General features: G+C 53.9%; 3 protein-coding genes across 10 annotated transcripts in view; 2 read left to right on the plus strand and 1 right to left on the minus strand.

Moving 5' to 3' along the window:
• Mroh1 (maestro heat like repeat family member 1) overlaps nt 1-412 on the plus strand; it is a 70,606-nt gene extending 70,194 nt beyond the window's left edge. For all 6 annotated transcript variants that reach the window (XM_075959646.1, XM_075959644.1, XM_075959649.1 and 3 more), the window contains one exon: nt 172-412. In XM_075959646.1, coding sequence (XP_075815761.1) covers nt 172-257 — 86 coding nt within the window. In that variant the 3' untranslated portion in view covers nt 258-412. The remainder of the gene's footprint in view (nt 1-171) is intronic.
• On the minus strand, nt 369-24,845 carry Bop1 (BOP1 ribosomal biogenesis factor). 3 transcript variants are annotated; one of them, XM_075959651.1, is made up of 16 exons: nt 24,675-24,845; nt 22,285-22,464; nt 14,180-14,260; nt 3,251-3,405; nt 3,059-3,176; nt 2,886-2,987; nt 2,596-2,808; nt 2,358-2,519; nt 2,205-2,285; nt 2,061-2,130; nt 1,839-1,971; nt 1,563-1,743; nt 1,203-1,491; nt 1,033-1,117; nt 847-954; nt 544-774 (listed from the first exon to the last, which is right to left on the minus strand). In XM_075959651.1, the coding sequence occupies exons 1-16, from the start codon at nt 24,765-24,767 to the stop codon at nt 621-623; spliced, it is 2,205 nt and encodes a 734-aa protein (XP_075815766.1). In that variant the 5' UTR covers nt 24,768-24,845; the 3' UTR covers nt 544-620. The 3 variants fall into 3 exon arrangements, with proteins under 3 accessions (XP_075815768.1, XP_075815767.1, XP_075815766.1); XM_075959653.1 differs by lacking the exons at nt 14,180-14,260; nt 22,285-22,464; nt 24,675-24,845 and adding an exon at nt 13,413-13,457 and having other exon boundaries at nt 369-774; XM_075959652.1 differs by lacking the exons at nt 14,180-14,260; nt 22,285-22,464; nt 24,675-24,845 and adding an exon at nt 12,677-12,828 and having other exon boundaries at nt 369-774.
• Nucleotides 4,800-6,601, plus strand: Scx (scleraxis bHLH transcription factor). Its single transcript, XM_075959659.1, has 2 exons — nt 4,800-5,530; nt 6,428-6,601. Exons 1-2 carry the CDS (start codon nt 4,949-4,951, stop codon nt 6,464-6,466), a joined length of 621 nt encoding a protein of 206 aa, XP_075815774.1. The 5' UTR covers nt 4,800-4,948; the 3' UTR covers nt 6,467-6,601.
• Nucleotides 24,846-24,909: the final 64 nt, after the last annotated feature.

Here is a 24,909-nt window from a genome sequence, read left to right on the forward strand (position 1 = left end):
GGAAACTTCTTAACTGTTCCAAAAGAGCTTAAAAAACACTAAAAAAGGAAAAACTATCTTTCCGTTGGCTCCCGAGCCCTCCCAGCAGAGGCCCGTCTGTTAGGAAGGCAGTGGGCGGCCCCACGCACAGGCCCAGGCATGTGCACAACTGGCCTGTTCCTCTGCCCACAGCCCTGCAGCTCCTCCTGAAGGACCCAGCGCCTGGGGTGCGGGAGAAAGCTGCTGAGACACTCGGCCGCCTGGTGAAGTTTGCCTGAGGCTGATTCAACTCCTGCAAGCAAAAAAACAAAACAAAACAAACAAACAAAAAAAAACGCCAGCTTATCCTGCCTAGAGGACTCTGCTGCTATCACACATGGGGCCAAGACTGTGGTGTGCTATTTATTGCCCAATAAAGCCACTTACACCTCAATAGGTGACAATCGTATTCTAGCTTAAGCTAGAAGGGAATCCTGAGGACCCCTGGTCTGGGGTACCATGTAAAGTCAAGCCTGAGCAGCTCTCAGAGTGGGGGTGGGGAAACCAAATAAGAAGGCAGAACAATGGGGATCAAGGATTGTATTGATTCTGTGTGTAGGCACACCCACCCAGTTCCACGCCATCCCCAGTAGTGCATCAGCCTAGCTGAAGAGTCGGATGGTGCCATCTGCCCCAGAGGAGAAGATCCATGGCTGTGTGGGGTGGAAGGCCACATCCAGAACACCCAGATCTCGGGTCAGTGTGTGCCCCTTAAGCACCTTGACAGGTACCAGCAGTGGGTTCTGCAGCAGGTCACTGTGGAAGAGAGGGATTCAGGACCCAGTGGGATGGTCCCATGGGAAGGGCTGGGCAAGGGTTAGCACTCACTTGTACACCATGCCATGGCAGACAATAACACTGCCATCGTCTGAGCCAGATGCAAAGAGTGGATATCGGGGGTGGAATGCCACAGCCCGCAAAGCCTTCTTGTGATGCCTGCGGAAGTGTGCATTGACAGTGGGCTTCAGCTGAAGGGGCCCCTCTACCCACCTACCTCACCCCAACCCATCTTACCTCAGCACTTTGTATGGCTTCGTGGAAAGATCCAGGTCAAACCACACCAGTTTGCTGTCATAGCTGCCACAGATGATGTTGTCACCTAGGGCCAGAGCAATGACAGTATTTCTCACAAGACTTAGAGGGTTCATTCCCTGACCGACTTGAAGAAAACATGTTCCCCTCACCTGCTGGGTGCACAGCTAGGCTAGACACCCACTTGCAGTTGGGCATCAGCTTCTTGGTAAGCTCCTGGCGCAGCAGGTGGTAAATGCGGACACTGCGCTGAGAGGCCACAAGCAGGAAGGGCCGGGTGGGGTGGAAAGCCACACACTGCACCTGTCCGTGGCTGCGGCGGAATGGGCTCTGGCTGCGCCTCCTGCTCAGCTGGTGGATCAGCACCTGAGTGTGTCCTGAACTAGACAGCACCACAGCCAGGTAGTCCCCTCGCCCATGCCAGGTCACCTGCATCACTGGCTAGAGAAGAACAATGCCGGCTGATTGTCTGACCAGGTCTGGCATGTTCCCATCCCCTTCCCATCACATACTTTGCTGTGGCAGATACGTAGTCGCAGGCCCCCCTGGCGTTCTTCCTCTGAGGCCTCTAGCCAGCGGGCTGGCTGCAACGTTGGCTCTTCAGGTGGAGTGAAGGCATCCAGCAGCTGGTCTGTGCTACCCACCAAGAGCCGGTCTCCCAGGGCTGGGTTCAGAAGCAGCACTGCATCATCCCTACAAACAGGGGCAGACATAACCCCTCCTCAGCATAATCAGTCCCCGTTTTTCTGTAACCCTTCCCAACCCTACCCCTATGACCCTAAACTCACATGGCTGCGGCTACTAGGCATATGGTAGGATTGGGGTTCCAGGCAATGCTTCGTACCACACCCCCAACAGGCACAGTCCTCATACAGCGGGCAGTAGCCACCTCCCAGAGCCTCACTGAGCCATCGTCCGAACCTGGATGTGGTAGTGAAGGCTCTCAGCACCTGAGCCTCTAACCCAGATCCCTGCCTCCCAGCTCAGGGCAGCCCCCACCTCACACCCACCTGAAGCTAGCCACTGGCCCCCTGGGGAGACACTGAGGCAGCGGACAAGGTCACTGTGGCCCTTGTAGACCTACAGAGAAGGAAGAATGAAGACAGATACACACACACCCGGGGACATCTGCCCACCTCTGATTCCCCACTTACAAGGGCCTGGCAGACAGGGAAAGGCTGAAGGTCTCTTGGCCGAGGGAGCTTAGGGATGAGGTCTTCAGGATCCACATTCACCTGGGGCAAGAGAGCACTTGCTCACCACCCCATCCTACACTTCCCCAGGACCCATGCAGCTGCCGCACATACCCTCATCTTGCGTTGCCGTGGGCACAGATATAAGTCAAGGCAGCGCTCAAATCGCTCCTGGATGAAGCGGCCATAAGCAGGCACTGTCCTCAGGCTGGAAAACTTCTGTGGCAGGAAGTTAAGCTTTCTCTCACAAGGTTCCTGGTGCATCCATGCCAAGCGCTGGGGAGAGAGGAGACGGATGAGAATTGCTCAGGGAACATGGCTGGGGACCATACCCATCTCAATGCTGGCCCACCTCCTCCTCAGTGGGCAGGTACTCAGGAGGTGGGTTGTAAGACTCAGCATGGCCAGGCAAGGCCAGCTTGGGTGCAGGCACATGCATCTTGTGGCGCCCCAACACAGCATTCGGATCCTCCTGGGCCCACAGGTCATAGAATCTAGGGGTGGAGTCTTGGGGCCGTCGAGGCTTGATCCAACCCATCTTGATGGCATGCACCATGCGAGACACCTGCACACAAAGCTAAGGTCAAGTAGCAGCATGGGAACCTTACAAGGTGGGGTAGAGAAGAGTGACAGGGTTCCCACCTTCTCCTTCTCAATTAGGGATGGAATGAAGCTACGCTTGTCAGCTGGGCGGTTGGTCACGGGGTGGATCATGACGTCACCACTGAAGAAATCCACAGATGGCTGGAAGATAAGCATAGTGTTAAGGTGGGAAGCTGCATGTACTTCAGACCCTAGGGCCAGTTGTTACCTACCTCATAGGGGTTGAAGCTCACATCTCCAAACTGGCCTCTTTGAAGCCGGTGTACCAGGGCCACCTGCTCATCAGTCAGCCGCAGGTCACGCCCTGTCATCTTGTCCTGTACAGTGCGCCTGAGGGAAAGCCAGTCAGAGCCATACTTCAGGCCTAAGGAACCACACAGGTTCTGACCCAAGGTCCAACTCACCAGAAATCTGGGTCATCCATTTTGTCTAGAAACTGGTCCAGCTCATCTCGTGTCCTCAGGGGCTTGTAGATACGTTTGCCATCCAGGTCATAACCCACGTGTGGGAAGTCATCATACCATGCCAGGGGCACATTGCCCACAGTGTTCCGAATGTCCTGTAGCACAGTTACCACGTCAGCACCTGTCCCTACCATACCTGATCCTCTTCAAGCAACCCAAGGACAAAAGAGCCGCCCTAGACCAGCCTCAAGTGCCTAGAGGCCAGGTGATCCAAAATCTGCCCTAGCCCTGGCCCCAGGGTCTGACGTGGCATAGCAGGGGTGCTATGCCCCCTTCCCCCAAGCTCTCTGAGGCGCCAGAGCTTTACCTTCACATTTTCCACTGAAGTGATGCCAACCCTAGCCTCCCCCCTTATTGGATTCCTTGGCCAGGGCTCTGGGCAGCCACAGACGGGGATGACCTCATCGCCTATGGGCTCCCTCCCCTGGCAGAGGCCTTAGGCAGAAGTGGGTAGTTACAGGCAGGAACCATGGGAAGACCCCACCCCACCCATGGGGAGACAAACCTCTGCTTTGCGCGCAGGTGACCAAGGACCCCCTCCTAGCTCTACTGCTCTTTCCCCTCCCACTTCAGTGGGCAGAGCAACCACATTCCTGGACACACATTCCTGGTTTCAGCCCCTGCCAGCCACCACCCTCACTCCTCCCAGCCTGGGGACTGCTGCCCAGGCGGCCACTTCCTGCAACAGTAGCCACAGGGAGGAGGGGCCCAGACATAACTAGCACAGCTGAGTGCCAGCAGCCCCTCAGCAAGACCCCTTGGGCCCTGTCCCATTGCACCTGTCCATACCAGCCCTTTCCAACAAGTTCATCCCTCAAAATACCCTGTATAAAGTGTGCTCTCCACCTAGGGGGCCACTTCCAAATCGGAAGGAGGGACTGGGAAGTGCCTCGTGTGCACTGGAATTGAGGAGCCCCATGGAGCACACAGCAGGGATGGAGGTGGGGTCTCACTAGGCAGGAGGGGTCAAAGCGGTAAGTTTCTGGCACATGGCACAGGTCACACAGTCAGGTGGTTCAAAACCTACACGCCCATCTCTAGAATGCCACTATTGGAGTCACCCCCCAACACACACACAAACACACACACACACACACACACACACACACACACACACACACACACAGGGTCTGGCACAACAAAAGACCCAAGTGCACATGGAAGGAGAGTCAGACAGGGTGTGGCCAAGCACTCGGGGCCAGGGCAGCTGGGTGAACTTAGGCATGCCAGGGGAGAAAGCCTCTTGATTCCTGATTTATCCTCTTCCTCCCTGCAGAATGGGTAGAATGGGCACCAAGGTCTTGGGACATCAGTAGCACTCCAGAAACTCCCCAACTAGAAAGATGCTCAGGACCCCCTAGGCACGACTATTAAAAACGAAAAAAGGTGCACAGGCTCCGCATAAACTCCTCCAGGCCAGGGAGGGAGGCGGAGGCCAGGCGCGGGGGAGGAGCCGACTACTATAAAGGCACTGCTCTGCTGGCGGCCCCACTCCAGTCTGAACACATGTGCCCGCGTCGCCCGGCAGCCGCCACCGCGGGGCGCAGCGGAGACCCCTGGCCCGGCGGCCTGTGGGGGCCTAAAGAGGCGGCATGAGCAGCGCACCGTGGAGCTGACGCCGCGCCCCCTGCCCGGCCCATGTCCTTCGCCATGCTGCGCTCAGCACCTCCGGGCCGCTACCTGTACCCTGAGGTGAGCCCGCTGTCGGAGGATGAGGACCGAGGAAGCGAGAGTTCGGGCTCCGACGAAAAACCCTGCCGTGTGCATGCAGCACGCTGTGGCCTCCAGGGCGCCCGGCGGCGGGCAGGAGGACGGAGGGCCGCGGGAAGCGGGCCGGGACCCGGGGGGCGGCCAGGCCGCGAGCCCCGGCAGCGGCACACAGCGAATGCGCGCGAGCGGGACCGCACCAACAGCGTGAACACGGCCTTCACCGCGCTGCGCACACTCATCCCCACCGAGCCAGCAGATCGCAAGCTCTCCAAGATTGAGACGCTGCGCCTGGCTTCCAGCTACATTTCTCACCTGGGCAACGTGCTGCTGGTGGGTGAGGCCTGCGGCGACGGGCAACCATGCCACTCGGGACCCGCTTTCTTCCACAGCGGTCGTGCGGGCAGTCCCCTGCCACCGCCACCACAACCACCACCTCTGGCCCGAGACGGAGGCGAGAATACCCAGCCCAAACAGATCTGCACCTTCTGCCTCAGCAACCAGAGAAAGTTGGTGAGCAGGGCCGGGAGCACGGAGGGGTCCCAATTTACTCATCAGCCCACACCTGCCGGGCAGAGAGGTGTCAGGCAGGGGCAGCATTCCCTAGTACCTACACCTGCCACCAAAGCTGGGCCCAAAGGAGGGAAAGGCACATAGGAGCCACACCATTGTTCTTAAGGACCTGCAAATATAGGATCAAAAAGTAACGCTAAAGTAACACTAAGAAGGGCCACCCAGGAGAAGGTCTGAAGGGAGGGAGGGCAAGAGGAACTCATCCTGGCAGGGATGAGGGGGCTATTCCAGGCTTTACTTCCCAGCAAGTTAAGAACTGAAAGGAGCTGAATTCGGGAAGTAAGAAGCATATTCATAAGCCGCCCCCATCCAAAGGGGAATAGTGCGCAGCAGTAAGGCAATCAGAGGGGAACCCCCAGGGGTCTATGTGCCACTACCCGTCACCTCTGCAGCCCACCTCCACCCCAAAGCATAGGGCACCTGCTGTCCCTCCCCTGGTCTGTCGAGACCTGCAGTGGATGGGCTAGGGGAGAAGGCTTGAACTGAGATGCTGGCCAGCCATGATTTACTGCTCTGGCCCGCACTTGGTGGCACCGGAAAAGCAGGGTGAGCAGGGAAAAAATACAACGGCTTTCCCCAATCCCCATTTCCTCTCCAGACAGCACGCGCGAGCTCCTGGGGCCTGAACATCTGGGAAATTTAATTTTACAGGTTCGGCTGTGCAGCAGTGTACTCCCCGCCCCAAAATGCACTGGGGAGGGGCAGGAGCTGGGGACTGGGGTGTCCTAGCACTGGCCACCTGAGACAGTGCCCAACAGGAAGCCAGGAAGGTCGGGGCAGTGTTGGGTGATACTAGGTCTCCACCCAGGCCCTGACACACCCCCATCCCCTCTGCAGAGCAAAGACCGTGACAGAAAGGCGGCGATTCGAAGTTAGAAGGAGGAGGGTCCACAGCAGCCAAGAGGTGATGCCTAGTGAAGGTGGATGCCACTGAAGAGTCACCAAGAGCCCCACCTCGGACCTGATCTGAGCACAGGTCCCCAGGAGCACGCTCACCTGGCCAGACCTGCCCCAGCTATGAGCAGGGCCTATGAACAGACAGATGGACAGGCGGGCTATGGCGTGACTCTAAGTAGCCCAACACTTCCCAGGCCCACTGGAACTTTCCATGCTGACTCCCTACCTGGGCCAAGTGTTGGCATCTTGTGTCTTTAATATGATAATATAAAGTCTGAAAATTTTTGTATAATTAAAAATGAAACAGTATCTTCCAAATTGAGGCAGACTGTCCTCTTGAAAGGATCCGAACTCACTATGACCCTAGCTTTCTCACCCCATCTTCCCAGAGTGAGGCAGAGCGATGACAGGTTTAGATCACCTATCAAGAACTCTGTACCAGGGATCTGTGATGTGGGAGCAGGGCCAAAGGGACAGGGCAGGAAAGAGAGGGTGGAGAGGTAAAACAGAAGGAAAGAGGAGAGGGCATAAGAGGCAGCAAGCAACACAGCAGCCTTGCCTCCTCCCAAGGAACATGGTGAGGGGGGACCGGACGGGGTCGGCCTCATGGGCACTTGTCTCCCCAGCAGTGCTCCATTAAAAGTGGGTTAGGGAGTATGTGAGCGGTGCTGTCCAGCCAAGCAGGCTGCCAGGCCTATATGGATGGGCCTTAGGACACCATCTGAGTAGCAGCTACCCAAATGTCCCCACTGATACCCACCTCGGCCCAAAGAGACTGCGAGGGCTTCTGCTCTGCTTCCAGCTGCACACTGGAAAGATTGCTAGCCATCCAACACTCTGCCCTATCCAACTCTCCCAAAGATCCCTCTGAGGTTGCTTTAGACCCTCGCCAGGCACTGTGCACAGCTGGCTGGTCATTAAAATCGTGCAGGTGACAATTAGTTGAGTGGTACAGAAGAAAGGCCAGGTCTGACTTCTGGCTGGGTGGTGGGTAAGGAAAGGCAGAGGGCACCAGGTGCTGGTACTGGCAGGCCTCCTGGTCCCTGGCTGGGGGGAGACCAGGTGTTAAGGCCTATGTGGGCATCCTTATAGGGCAGGACCAGCGTGGCCCCTCCTCTGCACTGAAGGGCTCCAGGGAATGCTGGTGCAGGAAACAGTGGTGTAATTTTGGAGGATATTCTCAAAGCCAGAGCCATAAGGCAGGGGTAGGGGCTGTGTCCAATCTGACAGAACTATAACAGGGTAGAGAGTCACAGCGGCAGGTTTTGTTCAGAAAGAAACCCAACCCCAAATTTCCTCTCCTTAATCCTGTAGGAGCCCACAGCTGCTCAGAGGGAGGGAGACAGGGCACACTCAGTCACTGCAGAGGCTCCTGCAGTCCAGGAAGCTACAACCTGGAGGTGCAGCTGGGGCTGAGAGAAGCCACTTTCTCTTCTCATGTATTCCTCATGCAAGGCTCTGACCAGCGTAACTTCCAAGCTACAAGCACCCCGTGACAGACACTGGGTTGAGACCAGAGTCACAACCTGGCAGGGTGCACCTGTATTTGGCAAATGGGCACCAACCACCACCCAGGATCCTTGCTGACCTTCCTCCTCTGCCAGACACGGGTCTCTTGCCCCTCACCTATAGGTCTCACATTTTCAATACCTAGGTGCCAATCTCCCACACAAACCCCAGGAGGACAATGACTAAGTGGGTACCTACTTCTGTGGTCAGAATGGCTGGGCCAGTGTCAGGAAGAAACAGAGGAGCATGCATACAAAGGCTCTGAGAGAAAGTACCCAAAGAGCAAACTGGAGAATAAGGATAGGAACATTTGTCCATATGTAGAGGCTGCCAATCTGAGTAGCAAGCATGGCTGGGGACTATGGGGCCACACAGAGGCCCAAATGATGCCCAGCTAGCTCCAGTAGGCATCTCATGACCTAGAACCCAGTGGAAGAGGAAAGAGCCAACTGAGTGATTAGGGCAAAGCAGAATAAAGCAGGGAAGCCCAGGAGCTGGCAAGCTTGAGCTTCAGCAAGACTGAATGGTAGGCCAGAGTCAACCAGACAAGAGCTGGAGGCTTGGGTGTCAAGAGGGGTCAGATGAAAGGGAATGAGCTGTGGGGCCGGAAGGCTCTCCAGAGACGGAGAGTTGGGGTGCGGCACGCGCCCGGCCAAGGCCTCCACTGCAGGGCCTGACTCTGAAAGCGGCTGCAGCTTGGCCAGCCTCAGGCCCGGGCAAAAGGCCCAGCCACTCCCTGAGCTGCACCGGTAGCAGTGGCTGAGGGCTTGGCCCGACAGTCAGCAGGAGGAGGGGAGGGGAGGGGCGGGAAGAACACTCCGTCACCCTCCACTGCTCCAGATTCAAACCAGACCGGGGGTGGCACGGTCCATTCCCATCCTGTGGCTCCACGTGAGTCCACAACAGCTTATGGCCAAAGAGTGGCAGGTGCTCCCTACCCACCACAGGCCCTGGCATCCTTCCCAGAGGGCAACTTCACCCTCCACCACACTGAGGAGCTGTGGGACAAAAACCAGGGGCTCCCTTAGTGTGTGCCCCACAGAGGCAGCTGAAGGGGGGGAGGCTGGCCCGAACCATGGGCCAGCAGCCACCCTTGCGAGCTGAGCTGGGCTGGAAACATTCGGCTCAGCCTCAGCTGTCAGCTCCCTGTCCCCAGCCTGGGGAATGAGCTGCTGGCGGCACCACATGATTCATCACCAGGCCTGCCTGCACCCCAGGCCAGCCACCCCCGCCCTGCTCAGCACCTGCAGGCTGCCAGGAAACACATGTGACCCCTTTGGGTCAGACCCAGCACTGAGACCCCAGGCCAGGCTGGTGGAGGACAAACAGAACCAAGTGCCATAATTTGCGGGGGCACCTAGCCCCTAGGAAAAGCCTGTGTGATGAGGTGGGTAGGTCCACATCCATCCCTCCATCCTATCCCATCTCCTTCCCCCACTGCACCGGACACAGTGTCGGCTGGGACTTTTCCGCTCTCGATGAGCCCCCTCCCCTCCCCCTCCCCAAAGTGGCTGCAGCTGTCAGGACCGCAGATTGGAACTGCAGGTATGGGGCTGGCCCGCTGCCCACCTCCCTCCCGTGTCTGTCTGCAAGAGAGGAAGCCAGCCCACCTCTGGAATCCTTCACTCTCTCCTCGTTCTGCCTCTCCCACCTGTCCCCCGGGAGCATGGGGTCAGCCGCCTCGCTCAGTCTCTCTCTTCCCCGGCCCCTCTCCGATTACAATGCGGGTAGTGTTCACTGTTGCTCAGCTCCCCCTGCACCAACCACCCTCTTGTCTCAGAGCTCATGGCCTTCCTGTGCTGCCACCTCCCCCTCATGGGTTGTCTTATCTCTCCAAGTGCAAAGGACTAGCCAGCTGGCCTGGCCTCACATGCCACAATGACCCCAACAGAAGGTTCCAGATGGGATGCTAGACTCTGACACATACACTAGAAGCCTGTTTAACAGACCAAAGGGAGACAGTACAGTCTCTTCCTGTTCTGAGGCCAAACCACTGAGACCCAGCAGAGGTTGACCAGGCAGGTACCACCTCCAAACCTACCATCTCCTTACCAGACTGCTTCTGGTCCTCCATGCCCTCTACCATGCTGAGCCCACCCGAGCTGCAGACACCTAAGGAGCTTACTATTGCTTGCACCTCTCTAGTAGGAGGACAGAGAGGCAGAGTCTTTAGGACTTGTGGAAGACACAGCACAGAAGGAAAATAGCTGTCTGAGGCCCAGTTTGCTTGTTCCTCTCCTGGGGCTACTCAGAATCAAATAGTGTTCTCCCTAGTTCTGTAAGCAGAGGACCCCAGACGTTCCCACAGGTACTGGAGTTGGGCACAGGCTGAGGGTTTATCTCTAAAGGCTAAAGGCAAAGGTCTTTCTGACTCTCACTAAGTCAAGTTCACTTGGTGCTTTAAGTAGGGAGGTGGGTCCAGAGCACCACACAAGCTGAGCCCCCCAAACTTCAGACATCTCCAAAACCTCAATATGGACAATTTTCCCTATATCTAGGCACTGTCCAAATATATAAGGTTGCTGAGTGATTCCTGTCCGAGCAAGTCAGTCCTGGCCCTGCATAGCCAGCCTCCTCAAAAGGGTACTTGTTCTGGGCCTCTAACAGCTCACTGTAACCAGCATTCCTTGCCTTTCAAAACTCTGCCCTTGTTGCACTCCAGACCTGCTCTCCAGTTGTTCCCTAGCCCTAGCAAGAAAATACAGATCTGAAATAACCTACCCTTACATGCCAGCCAAAGCCAGGACCAACTCTAACCCCTAGGAGAGACCACGGCTTCCTCCACATGCTCCTATTCCATCTTCCTCCAAAGGCACCCCGCTGTGGGCTTGGGCACTCTGATGCAAAGTGGCTCTTAAAACCATCAGGTCAACAAGATCAGGAGATGATACTAAAGGTCTGTCTACCGAGTACACAGCACTCACAGAGACGTACATGCCCAGTCATCACTGGTGAGTGAGTCCCTAGGTTGGGCAGCCTCTGTGGGATGGGGCTATACCTGAAGGATTAGTCTGAGTCTGGCCAGAGGTCCTGTTCAGAGGCAAGAATAAGGCTAGCCTGAGGTGGATGGCTGCCAGAGCAGTCTGTACAGATCCGGGTGCCTTCCACAAACAGCAGGGAGGGCTACTCACTAGCTAGAAACCTGAGCCCACAGGCTCCCCTGCCAGCAGTAACACAAGCAAGCATGGAGAGAGTAGAGTGCACACAGGGAGGCAGCCAGGACACTGCCGGCAGGCGGGGGTGGCCCCGGAGGAGCAGAGACCGCCAGCGCACTGGAGGCAGCTGCCGGTTCAGTAGCTAGGAGAAGCCATTAACTGCATTTGGCAAGAGAGCAGAGGGGATCACAGGTTCTGGATGCAGACAGGCCAGGCCATGTCCCTGTGGGATCCTGAGTTATAGATTGGGCAAGGCCAGGGGGTGGGGGTGTTAAGGCCCCAGCCCCCTCCTGGCCAGAGGTCGTACAGGGGATGGCCCCAGGCCCATTGCCCTCGGGGCCTGGAAGGATACTTGCAGGAAGACCAGCTCTTCCCAGACTTTCCAGGCCAGAATTCATGGCTCCCCTGAACTCCTCATACTGGTCACACTTCTTAAAGAACAGAGCTGTAGGCCTGCTGAGCAGATGCATGGGCTTCTCTACCTGACCAGGACTGGCCTTGGTTTCTCCTAGTTGCTTGATACATGAGGAGAGGTAGCATTGGCCACTCACCCGCCCTTCTATCCCAGTCCACCTCCCAGGGGTCCCAACTACTGGATGAGATCACGTCTATGAAGCCCCACTGCTGTAGGGAGGAGATGAAGTGGCCATGTGGGGGTGGGGCAGTCACAGCACAGCTGCTTCTCAGTCACCCCCCACCCCACTCCATCCCCACCATGCCTAGCAACTCATTCAGGGGGCTCTACCCCCACTCAGCTGAGCCCATGTCTGTGAATCTAGGGGAAGAGAAGGAGGAGCTAGAGCACAATCAGAAAACAGTGATCCAGGCTGCTTGGTTTAAGAGTCAATGATGCTGGAAGAGTCTTAAACAGAACATTGGCAAACGACAGCGGGGCTCAGAAGCGCCCAGGTTCCCAACCAAGTCCTAGATTCAGATCCAAGGAGCAGTCAAGAGAAAAGGACAAGGTTATCAATGGGGCTTCCACCTTCAAATGGCAGCAGGCTCGACAGGCCACTCCCATTCCACAGGCCTCCTGCTGAGGCCGCCACCACTAGGACAAACCACATCAACACCTTCCCAGCACCCCTGTCCAGAGTCCTGTAGGAGGTTTGGTGTAAGTGCAGAGCAACCAGGCACAGCCACAAGAGCTCAGGCTGCAGTCTGTGAAGGACCCGAGATGTATGATTGGTGATGTCTGTTACCCTCTGGCCTCTCCATCAGGCAGCCTGAAGTGGGCTGAGCTCTTCTCTTCTGACCTGACCCTTAGCCAGGCACTGATGGTCATGTCCCACTCCCTCCTAGGCCTATCCCCTCAGCTGTAGCCACCTTGCTCTGAGAATAAGAGCCAAGTGTGGCCTCTGACGGGGAACAAGCCCTAAGCAGACTCTGGGGAGCTTGGCGTGGCACCTGGAAGCAGAACTCTGTGGTCCCTTCCAGCTGCTGGTCAGCTACACTGGCAAGCTCAGCAGACAGGCATCTCTACTACTGCTGAAATGTCACTCAGACTCACACATGTGATACTTACCACAGCGTAGGAGAAAGGAAGCAGCCCTCGTGCCATGTCACAGCACAGCACGAGGTCGCTCAGCCTTCTCCAAGGGCCACTGGACAGGCCCATTGGGGCACACCTCCCTGAGGGCAGGCAGGGTCAGGCAGGCCACTTGCAAGGCACTGACCAGTTCTGGAAGCCCCTCCCCCGACTCCTATTCTCCATATACAATCATCATTGATTTCTCAAAATACCAAGCATAAAAAAGTAGCCGACAGGATGTGGCTGCCGACAGCCAGGGCCCCTGGGGGGGGAGGGGAGACAGGCAGGGAGCCGTGCTGTGCGGCCCCCCTCACCGGTGCGCCCGCTGCTCCGGCCAGGAAACCAATTTATTTTGTTTTGTCTCTGTTCTCTGAACACGCAGCAGAGACTGGATCGGGCTGTCGGCCAAGGCTCCTGTAGACACTGCCAAGAGAGCTTGAAGGTGGGGAGGAAGCCCAGCCAGAGAGGGGGCGCGTGTCTCCCCGAGGCCTCAGGGACAGCCCCTGACAGGCAGGCAGGAAGAGCTCCTGAGAAGAGGACCCATCCCTGCAGGCCCCACACTAAAGCCAAGATGAGACTCCCAAGCTCACATTCTGGGCTATACAGTGGCCACCGCTTAGCCCTGGGACCAGGCCTCACCAGGGAGGGACAAGTTGCCAGGCCCACTGCCTCTGTGTGCATAGCTTCTCAGAGCTTCCAGACCCTGCTGGCATTCTAGACACATCCGTACCTTCTCAAGGGAAGCCCAGCCTAGCATGACACTTTGGTCTTCATGGTGTAAATTTCCTGTCCTAGATAGGAAAGTCAGCAAGATACTACAGCAGCCCACTATGGCTACTGTGGGGAGCTGTGGTACAAGGGAGCACCATAGAAGGGAACAGACAAAGCCACTGGGAGACCAGGAGATGCCCTTGGTACTACTGTGCCACCCTTAGACAGGGTTCTGGCTGACTCACATCAATCTATGCCTGCCACCCTTAGCTCTGAGTGCCAACATAGGCTATGCCACAGTGAGGAAAACAGTACTGGCCCCTGAGGCCACCCTTAGCTCTGAGTGCCAACACAGGCTACAACACAGTGAAGGAAGCAGCTTTGGCCCCTGTGGCGACCCTCAGCTCTGAGTGCCAACACAGGCTACGCCACAGTGAAGGGAGCAGCCCTGGCCCTGCTGTGCCCACAGAAAGACAAGATACTGCTAAGCCACGTGTAGCCTCTCCCCTTTAACCTGGCAATGACACACGTGTGCTACTTCAGCCCTCTGTCCCAGACCCCCAAATTGTTCTTCCAGATAGGGAGAAGGCCTGAGCCAGGCCGCCTACTCGGAGCGCAGCAGCCTCATGAGATGCTGGCTCTCACAGACCACAACATGGCCCCTTCAGGAAGGCCGGAGAACACGGCGGTGCAGCACCTACTCTGGGTTCCTTGAGGCACTCGCTCAGCCCCAGCAGGAAGACTCTCATCCCGCGGAGCAGGAAGTCACACTCAGCCAAGTCCTACCTCCTCGTCAGAGCTGTCCTCTTCATACTCATCTCTGGTCAGAGCTCCCACCTCCTCTGTCCTTGGACAAGGGGGGCCTGCCTGTGAAGAGAAAGGGAGAGTTACTTTGGGGGTCCCTGGGAGCCCTAACCCACAGCCCAGCCCCATTCCTCTGGTTAACTACTTGAGGAGAACCACTTTCCCAATGCTGGAACCTAGATCCGAATAGCACATGAAACATTGTGCCACCCCAAATCTGAGTAGCCTCACCCCAGGATCCCAGCATACTCTAGGCCACTGTATCCAGGCTGAACCACCCTCTGCTCTCTAGTACTCAGACAGTGGGTGATACTAGGTGCAAGGCCAAAAAGAAAAGGCTACTAAGAGCAGTGGGAAGCAAACCCAGCCGTGGGGCTGGCTACCCACTCACCCACACCACCACCACACAAACATCAAAACCAGCTGCTCTGGCCCAGGGCCAAGGGTTCCACAAATGGTCCTACTGGACCCAGATGCGGCAGAGGAGACTGTTCAAACCTTCTCAGACCTAGGGGCAGGAACACAAGGAGAAGCGGAAAGAAAGTAGTGCCACCACTGGGGTAATGTCAGCATAGACAGATGACATAAGCCATGGGGCCTGTCAAAAGGGTCACCTAGAACCACATTCAGGCCAGATACACTGGCCAAAGGCCTAGAGAGATGCCCACACTCTCAAAGGACGGGAGCCCAGGTCCCAGGCACCCTCTACACCCACCACAGCTGTGACAGTAGGCTGACCTTGTCCCCTGGTCAGAGTGGGTGCCACTGACAATTCACACTCCAACCTGGAAAACAGATTCTCCCTTGACCGGGGAGGTGGATGGCTCAGACCAGATCGGGTTTATTGGCAGAACCAGAACTGATGGAGAAAACAGGCACACCTCTCAGCCGAGGGCAGTAAAGTGCTTGGAGCAGGAACCCCGGTGTGTGGGCGCCCCCGCCCACAGCTCCACTCTCTTACCCAGGCAAGAGCCAAAGGCCTGCTCTCCCTTCAGCCTGTTTTTCCCTTCAATATAAAGAAGGACGGAAGACTAAGTTTTTCTCCAGGTTTGGAACAAGGCAGGATTCAGTTTCCATATCTCCCCCACTTCCTTGCTATAGATCAAAAATGGGTTGCAAACCCCAGCTCAGAATAGGGCGCCCACACTCAGGGCCCCAGCAACACAACTGGCAGGCACATCTGTCTCTGACTGAGCTCTGCAGGGCCCTGGGCGGCGGCATTATGACACTAAGCTTCTAGTCAGTCACTGTTCCCAAGGCAGGTGCCTATAGCCCTGGCCTCAGGCAGGGTCCCCAACATCTCCAGTCGCCCCCCAAATGTTATCTGCCAGGTACTGTGTCTACATGAATCACAGCAGCAGTGCTTATGGGCCATGATCAGAGTCCTGTGGGAAAAAAACTTGACAGCCAGCTCTATGCTTGTATCCTTACTGTTCCAGTGCAGGACAGTGAGGGGAAACCTGGGGACCCAAACATAAGCAGGCCTTTGACAAGGGTTAGGATCTCCAACAGTGAGGCTTGGGAGTTCCCTCCACACAAATGCTCTAAGGAACAGCAGCTCTATTCTGTACTCCATAGCTGCAGAGCACATGATGTCCACCAGAGGGCAGCACTGACACAGACCAACAACCCAGGGACCAGTTCCCAGAGGGAAACGAGGGCCCTCCCTGGGCCTGTGGAGATTAGACACTGACTCTAAGAACAGATATAGGAAAACACATTTTCTCCAATTCTGTCCCCTCTGGAGCCTAGGGCTGTCTCAACCTCTTTCCCAGATCCAGCATCCTAAACACTGGGTTTACAGGTGTACATCTGTTTTCAACTTGAAAATTGGGGCTGACGAGATGGTTCAAGCGGTCAAGAGCACTGGCTGCTCTTCCAGAGGACCCAGGTTCAACTCCCAGCACCCACGCAGCAGTTCACAACTGTCTGTGACTCCAGTCCCAGGGGATCTCACACCCTCATGCAGACATGCATGCAGGCAGAACACCAAAATATGTTAAGTCAATAATTTTTTTTTTTTTAAATTAAAGATGACTAAAACATCCAAAGCACAAACAATGGAATAAGGTACAGGCCACTCTTAAAGCTGCTAGTTTCCTCTAGGTTGGGGTCCTTTGCAGCCTGGCTGTCTATACACCTCTCCCAATACAGAGAGATGGTGAGGGCTGCAGCTAGCACTCACTGTGCAAAAAGACACACCCCTAAAAAAGCTTATAGCCTAAACCAGGCTCCAGAAGCCTTGGCTAGTTTGAGAAAATGGACAGCTGTCTCCTGGAAGGGACTGAACGAGATCTCAGGCCTGAAATCTTGCCCAAGCACCACTTGGGAGTGGAGCAGTGTGCAGCCTCAACCAACAGCAACATTGCCATCCAATGAGAGGCCGAGTGGCTGGTGAAAGAGCAGGTATGAGGTAACAGAAAGGCCCAGAGAGAGAGAGAGAGCAAGGAGGCACACCTGGAGGTGCACACCTTTATCTCACCACTTGGGAAGCAGAGGCAGGTAGAGCTCTGTAAGTTCAAGGTCAGCCTGATCTACAGGGCATTTCCAGGATGGGAGTTACATAGTAAGAACTTGTCTCAAAGTGGAAGGGTGGACAGTAAGATATATACACTATTAACAAAGACAGAACACAACTACAGAGCTGGCCAATATACAGAAAGCTACCCTCACTGAAGCCAGCAGCAGGAATCAGGGCAGCTAGAGACCAGGTTGGTGTTGGGAGAGCCATAGGAGGGGGGTGATCACCAGGTACTGGAAAATAGGTATAAAAAGGCCCCCCAAAGCAGCCAGTGAGCCAAAGGTGACAAAGGAATGGGTGTCAGAAGAGCCCCAAGAAAAACTGTCTCCTCTAGACCTTGACCTGAGGGACAGGTATACATACCTCTGCCAAGTCCAGGCTGAGAACAACTATAAAGACCAAAGACAGAGACATGAGGGCTCCCAGAGTCTAGATCAGCACCCGAATGAACAAGCTGCTTTTTTTTTTTTACATAATTTATTTACTTACTGTGCATGTGATGCACATGTGAATATACACGTGAACCACAATACACATGTAGAAATAAGAGGACCATTTGTGGGAGTTGATTCTCCACTATATGGGTTTTGGGGATCAAACTCTGGTATTCAGGCTCAGTGCCAAGTGCCCATATTGGCTGAGTCATCATCGCACTGGCCCTGAACAATCTTCTTAGAGTAACAGCAACAGATCCTCCTCTGTCTAACCTGGCCACACTCCACTGCCAGCACCAACCAGGTATAGGCAAGGCCAGAAGCCATGCCACCTCTTCTAGGAAGCAGGCCAGGGTCAGCTAAGGCAACTTCACATACCTTCCCTGTGGTGCAGAAAAGAGGAGCCACTTCCAGCATGCCATGCCCCGAGGCCAGTGCAAGGCATGCCAAGACCGCCTGCTCCCTTCCCTCCCTCCTTTCCTCCCTCCCTCCCTTTGTCTCTGTCTCTCTCTCCTCACACATACACACACACAGACACACCAAATCCCCAACAGACAAAGTTCAAATCCAGCGTACTACTAGTAACACAAAAACTATGCATAAAGGAAGCTAAAGAACCCACTGTCCACAGCCAGGCATGATGACACACGTCCTTAATTCCAGCACTTGGGAGGCAGAGGCAGGCGGGTCTCTGGGAGTTCGAGGCCAGCTTAGACTACAGAGTGAGTTCCAGGACAGTCAAAGACACACAGATAAACCCTGTCTCGAAAAAAGGGGGGGAAAAAAGAATCCCCTGTTCCAGCAAAGGCCCTATGCTGGACAGTAACAAGACCTCAGGCCACTACCCATATCTGTGACCTGGGCCAAAACAGAAAAGGATAGAAGGAATTACGTGAGTTTGGCCCACTAATGAGCAAGGACTGGCAAAAGGTACCTAGTTCTAAAGATACTGTGTCAACAGAGGCTGAAAGCCAGAGAAAACAAAGGATAAAAAAACTGTTCATGATCCAGGGCATAGTAGCACACACCTTTAATCCCAGCACTGTGGATGCAGAGAGACAGGCAGATCTCTGAGTTTGAGGCCAGTCTGGGCTACAGAGTGAGTTCCAAGGTAGGGCTAAAAAGAAACCCTGTCTTGAACCCCATCCCAAAAGAAAAGTAATTCAGAAAAAGCCTAAGGGAGGCTATGGAGATGGCTCAGTCAGTAGATGCTTACCATTAAAGTATGAGAACCTGCAATCAGATTGCTAGCACCTGCGTAAAAATCTAGTCTGGAGGATCTCTTTGAGTTCAAGGTCAGCCTGGTCTACTTAGTAAATCCCAGGATAGCCAGAGCTACACAAAGAGCCCTTGTCTCAAAAACAAAAACAAGCTGGGGCACATGCCTTTAATCACAGTATTCAGGAGGAGGCAAAGGCAGGAGGTTCTGGCTCTGAGTTGAGGCCAGCCTCATCTCCAGACACAGTTAGGGCTATGGAGAAACCCTGCCTCAGGAGGAAAAAAAGAAAAAGCTAAGCATGGTGGTATATACCTACAATCTTAAAGCTGGAGACATGGGAACCGAAGCCCCTTAGAGCTCTTTGGCCAGCTAGTCTTGCCAATGAGTTCCAGGTTCAATAAGAAAGAACCTGTCTCAAAACAATACAGTGAGGGTCTCAGGAGGCAGAGGTAGGCAGATCAATGTGAGCTCTAGGCTAGCAAGAACTACAAAGATTCTGTCTCAAGAAAAGGGAGTGGGGAAATTTAAGGGCTGAAGGGACAGCTCGGCATTTGAGAGCACTTATTCCTCTAGCAGGACACTAGTTCAGTTTCCCGTACACACCATAACTCCAGTTCCAGGGGATTAATGCCTTCTGACCTCCAAGAGCATACACATACACATGGTGCACAGAAATTTCATGCAAGCACAAACATGTACACAGAAAAAGATAATAATAAAATAGGGTAAAGAGAAAGATACCCACCATCTACCTCCAGCATCCACATATACACGTACACACACACTTAAACTAAACAAAATGAGCTGGAGAGATGGCTCAGCAGTTAAGAGCACTGCCTGCTCTTCCAGAGGACCTGGGTTCAATTTCCAGCACCCACACGGCAGCTCACAGTTGTCTGTAATTCCAGTTCCAGGGGATCTAACACCCTCACACAGATATGAATTTGGAGAAACACCAATGCACATTAAATAAAACTAAAAAACAAAGCCGGGCGATGGTGGCGCACGCCTTTAATCCCAGCACCCGGGAGGCAGAGGCAGGAGGATCTTTGTGAGTTCAAAGTCAGCCTAGTCTACAAGAGCTAGTTCCAGGACAGGCACCAAAAACTACAGAGAAACCCTGTCTCAAAAAATCAAAAAAAAAAAAAAAAAAAAACCCTGAAAAACAAACAAAGAGCCAGAGGGTCAGAGGGCAGCAAAGTCTATCCTAGCCCTGTACTACCATGCTCACCAACACTGGGGTCTGGCTGCTTACACCCTCTGCCATGACCAGACATCCTATGTGTGGCTATGTAAGGGACCCAGGGCCCTCAATTATATCAGGCCTGACAGAAACAAATCAGGGCTGATAAAGCCTGACACAAGGCCAAGTACTTGTCAGGGAAGGGCTGGGAGAAGAGGTGACTAGGCCGGGCAGTGGTGACCACAGGCATTTTAAAGCACAATGAGGCAGTGAGACAGAGGGAAAAGACTTGCTCTGCAAACCCCATGGCCTAAGTCAGATCCCCAAAACCCACAGTGGAAGACGAGAACCAGCTCCTACAGATGCCCTCAGACATCACACACATGCTGCGGCACAAGCACACCTGTCCTCACACAGGTCATATTAACGAATAGAACATAACTACAAATCTTTATCTTCTCACCCCACCACAAAAGGCTGCCCTTCCTAAACCTGAGGGCTGCATTACCCGCTAGAGGGAAGCAGCCTGTACTGAGACTTCATGGCCCTGGACACATGGTTTGACAGCCATGAAACTCTGCCCATGGACTGCTCATTTCAGAACTGGAACGTAAGTGGCAATGTCCTGCATGTTCTCATTAGGAGCCATATCTAGGACTCAATATACAGGATAGACTCTGAGTGTCAACTTCCTAGGACAGAATGTACCTGTCCCTGTAGGACACACACCCTTCTGCCCTGCAAGATGACACTACAGCGCAGGGACACAAACCCTTCTGTACCCTGCCTCACCTCTGACTTCCATGCAATGACTCTTCGACAATGTACAATTCTGGGCCAGGTAGGGAACACTGCTCCCTCCTTCAGAGTCTGTAACAGAAGACAAGTACAAGAGCAGGGAGGCAGGAGGTGTGGGTTCAAGGGAGCTGAACTGACTCCTCCTCCGCAGCCCCAGAAACCCACAGTTCCTATATCACACTCCACCAGATGGCGCTAATACGTGGACTCCAAGCCTGCCAAGATACCTGCCATGCCCCAGAGTTATATGGAGACCTAGCAAGACAGTCTTGTTAAAGGTGGCACTAAGTCAGACCTCTCCAGTAATCAGAGGAAATGCTGCACACACCAGGATTCTTACCTTTTCTCACACTCCTGCAGGGTGAAGGCAGAAACAGACTTTCTGATATAACGGGAACAATAACATATGAGGGGGAGACCACACACCACACATACTTCCACACCAAGTTTTTAAATGTTTTATTTTATGTGTACGAGTATTTGCCTGCATGTGTGTGTCTGTGTATCCTATGCCTGCTCGAAGGCTTCCCCATCAGTACAGCAATCCATCGCCACTGGTCCCAAGGGCAGCTGCCTCAAGCAGCTCCTGCTTTTGCAGAGGCTAGAAGACATTGGAACCCCCTAGAACTGGAGTTACTGATGGTTGCGAGCTGCCCTTATGGGAGCTGGCAATCAAACCCGGGTCTCTGAAAGAACAGTCAGTGCATCTCTCTCCAGCACCTTCTCAAATGCATGTTCTAAAAAATCAAAACTGGGCTGGACAGATGGCTCAGAGGTTAAAGGCACTGGTTGCTCTTCCAGAGGTCCTGCGTTCAATTTCCAACAACCACATGGTGGTTCACAACCATCTATAATGAATGAGATTTGGTGCCCTGAATGTCTAAACACTGTATTTATAATAAATAAATAAATCTCAAAAAAAAAAAAAGAGCAGAGGAAAAAAAGGAGTCGAATGGCCATCAATGGGAAGAAATGGCTCACAAAACTACTCAACACCAAATGAGAACAAGATGGTACCAGCTGAGGTGTGGTGGAGGTCTTGCCTCCCCTGCAAGACATTCTAGGGTCAAACCCCTAGAACCAACAAGAAGAGTAACAGTGGGGAGACAGAGAGAAAGGGAGGGAAGGAGTAGGAGAACACAGGGAGGAAGAAATGAGATAACTGGTGCACACTGGTTATGGGCTCAGTGAAAGACCCTGCTCAATAGAATAAGGTGGAGAGGAATCAAGGAGGACACCAACATCAACTCTGGGCTCTACACGCACTCACCCTTACGTACAAGCCCACACACAAGAACAATGCACTTATACACCTCACCACATAAAACCAAGGCAAAGCAGAACAAAATCCACAAAAATAAAAAACTTAGCAAGAGGAATAGTTAACCCCTCCCCAATCTTACAAGCCATGGTCAACATTTCTTTGACCTACCATAACCAAGACAAACTAGGCCTGTTCTTGGTTCCAACCTGACAGCAGATTTGATTAGCCAAGGCCATGGTTTCCAGGACACCAGGGCCACTGAAGTGTAAACCATTACAAACCAGTTTGCAGAATTCTTCGAACTGCTGCATTTCAGTCAAATTAAGCTTTTCTTTCATTTTTATCAAGCAAAAAAAAGAGTGCAGCATTCCCCATCATACAGCAATCCATCGCTGCTGGCTCCAGGGCAGCTGGGCTAGCCTCCAGCAGCTCCTGCCTCTAGAAAACTCCGTCTATTCCTAGACCAGGCGTCAGCCTACCGTCCCATAGACGTGGCCTCGAACTGGGAGGGGCAAAGACACAGGCATGTGGACTTCCACAGTTCTCAGTAAAGCACAGACAAGAGGCTGGAAGCTACAGTCCTGGAATTCGAATGTGTGAAGATGGACAGAGGACCAGGTTCCTGAAGACATCATGGGAAGGACGATGTGGAGGCTCCCCTCACCCACCTGTGCCTGCTCCTCAGAGGTCTCCTCCGTTCTCTCGGCGTCCTTCTCACAATCGGCTCCATCCACTCCTTCATCATAGTCCTCACTACTATCACTGCCAGAATCTTCAAGGCCTGAAAACACACTCTCCTCGCTGTCGCTGTCGGAGAGACTCGCGTCAGAGCCGCAGAGGAGAGGGGGCTGCAAGGAACCACAGTATTTAATAACTGCCACCTGGCAGGCTCGCTAAGCCAGGAACCACGCACAGGAAAGTTGTGTCCCTGGTCACATGCCTCCACCTGCACCAACACCATCCACCCAACCTGAGCCCTCATCTCCTGCCTGCTGACAGAACCTACCCCCAGGACAGATACACCAATCCCTAGTGCCCCGCAACAGAGGGACCTTTCGAGGAATTACAGGATTTTCCCACTCATGTGTCACCAAAACCAATGTTTCCCTATTGACAAACTCCACACCCTACCCTGGCACCTAAGGGTCTCAGAACTGGAAGGTCACTAGCTAGGAATGGGGCTGTGGACCTGGGAGCATCAGAAACCCCTGAAGGCACTGACTAGTTGCAGTAGAAGTTTCTTTACCTTGAGGACTAGGACCAGCCACTGATGGGCAAGCTGGAAAGCTGAAGAGGAGTGTTAATGAACTGAAATTTACCCATCATAAACTAAACCTGTGTGTTGGTTTGAATGAGAATGGCCCTCATATGCTCAGATATTTGAATGTTTGGTTCCCAGTTGGTGGAGTATTCAGGAAAAGTTAGGAGGCGTGGCCTTGTTGTAGGAGGTGTGTCACTGTGAACAGCTTTGAGGTTTCAAAAGCCCAAAACAGACTGTCTGTCTGTCTCTCTCTCTGCCTGCTGATCATGATGTGAGAAAGCTCAGCTACTAAAAGCTCTTACCACCGCTCCAGTGCCATGCCATGCCTGCCTGCTGCCATGACGGTCATGGACCAAGTCTCTGAAACTGTCTAAGCAAGCCTCCAATTACAGGCTTCCTTTTTGTTTGTTTGTTTGATTGGCTTTGGTTTTTGGAAGACAGGGTTTCTCTGTGTAGCCCCCTAGCTATCCTGGAACTTACTTTGCAGCCCAGGTTAAACTTGAATTCCCAGATATCCGCCTGCCTCTGCCTCCTGAGTGTTGGCTTAAAGGTGTGCACCGTGACTGCCTGGCTACGGCTTAAAGGTGTGCACCGTGACTGCCTGGCTACACATTTCCTCTTAAAAGTTGCCTTGGTCATGGTGCTTCATCACAACAATAGAACAACAACTAAGAAAACCCACCTGTTCTCTTCTTGGAGTAGAAATAATTCTCTGAGTACAGCCCTATTGTCTGGAGGCCATTTCACATCTACCACAATACAACATGCATGCACTGTGAACAGGTCTCTATCACTGGCCTTCAAAAGTTGAGCAAGAACCTGAACAATCTTTAGGAAGTACAAGATTGCAGAAATTTCAATTTCACTGTTTTTCCATAGGCTAAGTATCGTTTAATTGGTTTTTGGATTCATGGTTTTGTTGTTTGTTTTTAATACAAGGTCTCACCATGTAGCCCTGACTAACCTAGAACTCCATACGTGGCCCTGGCTGTCCTCAAACTACTAGAGATCCACTTGCCTCTGTCTCCTGAGTGCTGCGATTAACGGGACGCGCGCCACTGCCACTGGCTAACTCTTGCCTAGCTGGAGACTCCTCCATTCCCACCTGTTCACAGCTCAAGTGACTGCCTTCTTATTGACATCTCCAAAACCTCGGCTGCATACCACAGTAAAAGTAGTCCAAATAGTCAGAACACAAACAACTACTAAGGGGCTATTACCTAGAACTCCATGTAGGAAGCAGCTTGGGTACATTTCGCAAAACATGGGGGACAGCTTAGAGAATCCAATGAATTGTGGAGTCGTCTGTAAGGGATATGGCTGGGCATGCCTTCTACCACCTGGGTTTGCTGGAGCCCCACCAGCAAGCCCTGCGAGCAGCAATAACTCCATGACAACCTGTGCTGGATGCCCTGGGTCCCATTCAGGCTTCTATATTCTCACGTCCTCTTTTGTTTCACAACACAACTTGACATACCGGCATGGGAGCACAACTAAAATCTTTTCTGGGGGAGGAAGCACAGATGGGAAGGTTTAGAGATTGTGGTGAGGGGCTCGTAAAGGTCTCTTCCTTCCTTAACACGGCTCAAGTCACAGAACTACCCCGGGTTCTAGCGCCCCTAGGCGCAGGGAGTGCTCTGCTGAGGGTTTCAAAATAACACCCCGGGCAGGACAAGGATCTTCCGGGCTCTAGGCGCCCCGCAAGACACCAGACACAGAACCACGGCCCGGCCTCCCTGGCCTTGCCACGTGCACCCCTGGTTCACGGAGGGATGCAACCCGCCACCCCGAGATTACCTCTTGTGGTTGCGGCTCCTGATCGGGTTCCAAACGCCGCTTCCCTGGCACCGATGCCGGTGACATGTGGGGCTTACCACACGCCCCCGCCATGCTGCGAGGCACCGGCTACCGATAGACTGTCGCTTCCGGCAGCGAGCGCGCCTCGTGTGCCCTCAGTCAGGCCCCGCCCAACCAGGCTCTGATTGGTGAGCAGTCGGGGTGAAGCCATCTTGCGCAGCCGTACAGAGCGGCG

Source organism: Microtus pennsylvanicus, chromosome 2 (genome assembly GCF_037038515.1).
Source record: "Microtus pennsylvanicus isolate mMicPen1 chromosome 2, mMicPen1.hap1, whole genome shotgun sequence".
Classification (NCBI taxonomy): Eukaryota; Metazoa; Chordata; class Mammalia; order Rodentia; family Cricetidae; genus Microtus; species Microtus pennsylvanicus.

Coding starts and splice junctions, on each gene's coding strand:
- Scx (XM_075959659.1), top strand. CDS start 4,949: ATGTCCTTCGCCATGCTGCGCTCAGCACCTCCGGGCCGCTACCTGTAC. Junction 5,531..6,427: donor TCAGCAACCAGAGAAAGTTG/GTGAGCAGGGCC, acceptor TCCCCTCTGCAG/AGCAAAGACCGTGACAGAAA.
- Bop1 (XM_075959651.1), bottom strand. CDS start 24,767: ATGGCGGGGGCGTGTGGTAAGCCCCACATGTCACCGGCATCGGTGCCA. Junction 22,465..24,674: donor AGGAGCCGCAACCACAAGAG/GTAATCTCGGGG, acceptor GGTTCCTTGCAG/CCCCCTCTCCTCTGCGGCTC. Junction 3,177..3,250: donor ATGGATGACCCAGATTTCTG/GTGAGTTGGACC, acceptor GCTTTCCCTCAG/GCGCACTGTACAGGACAAGA.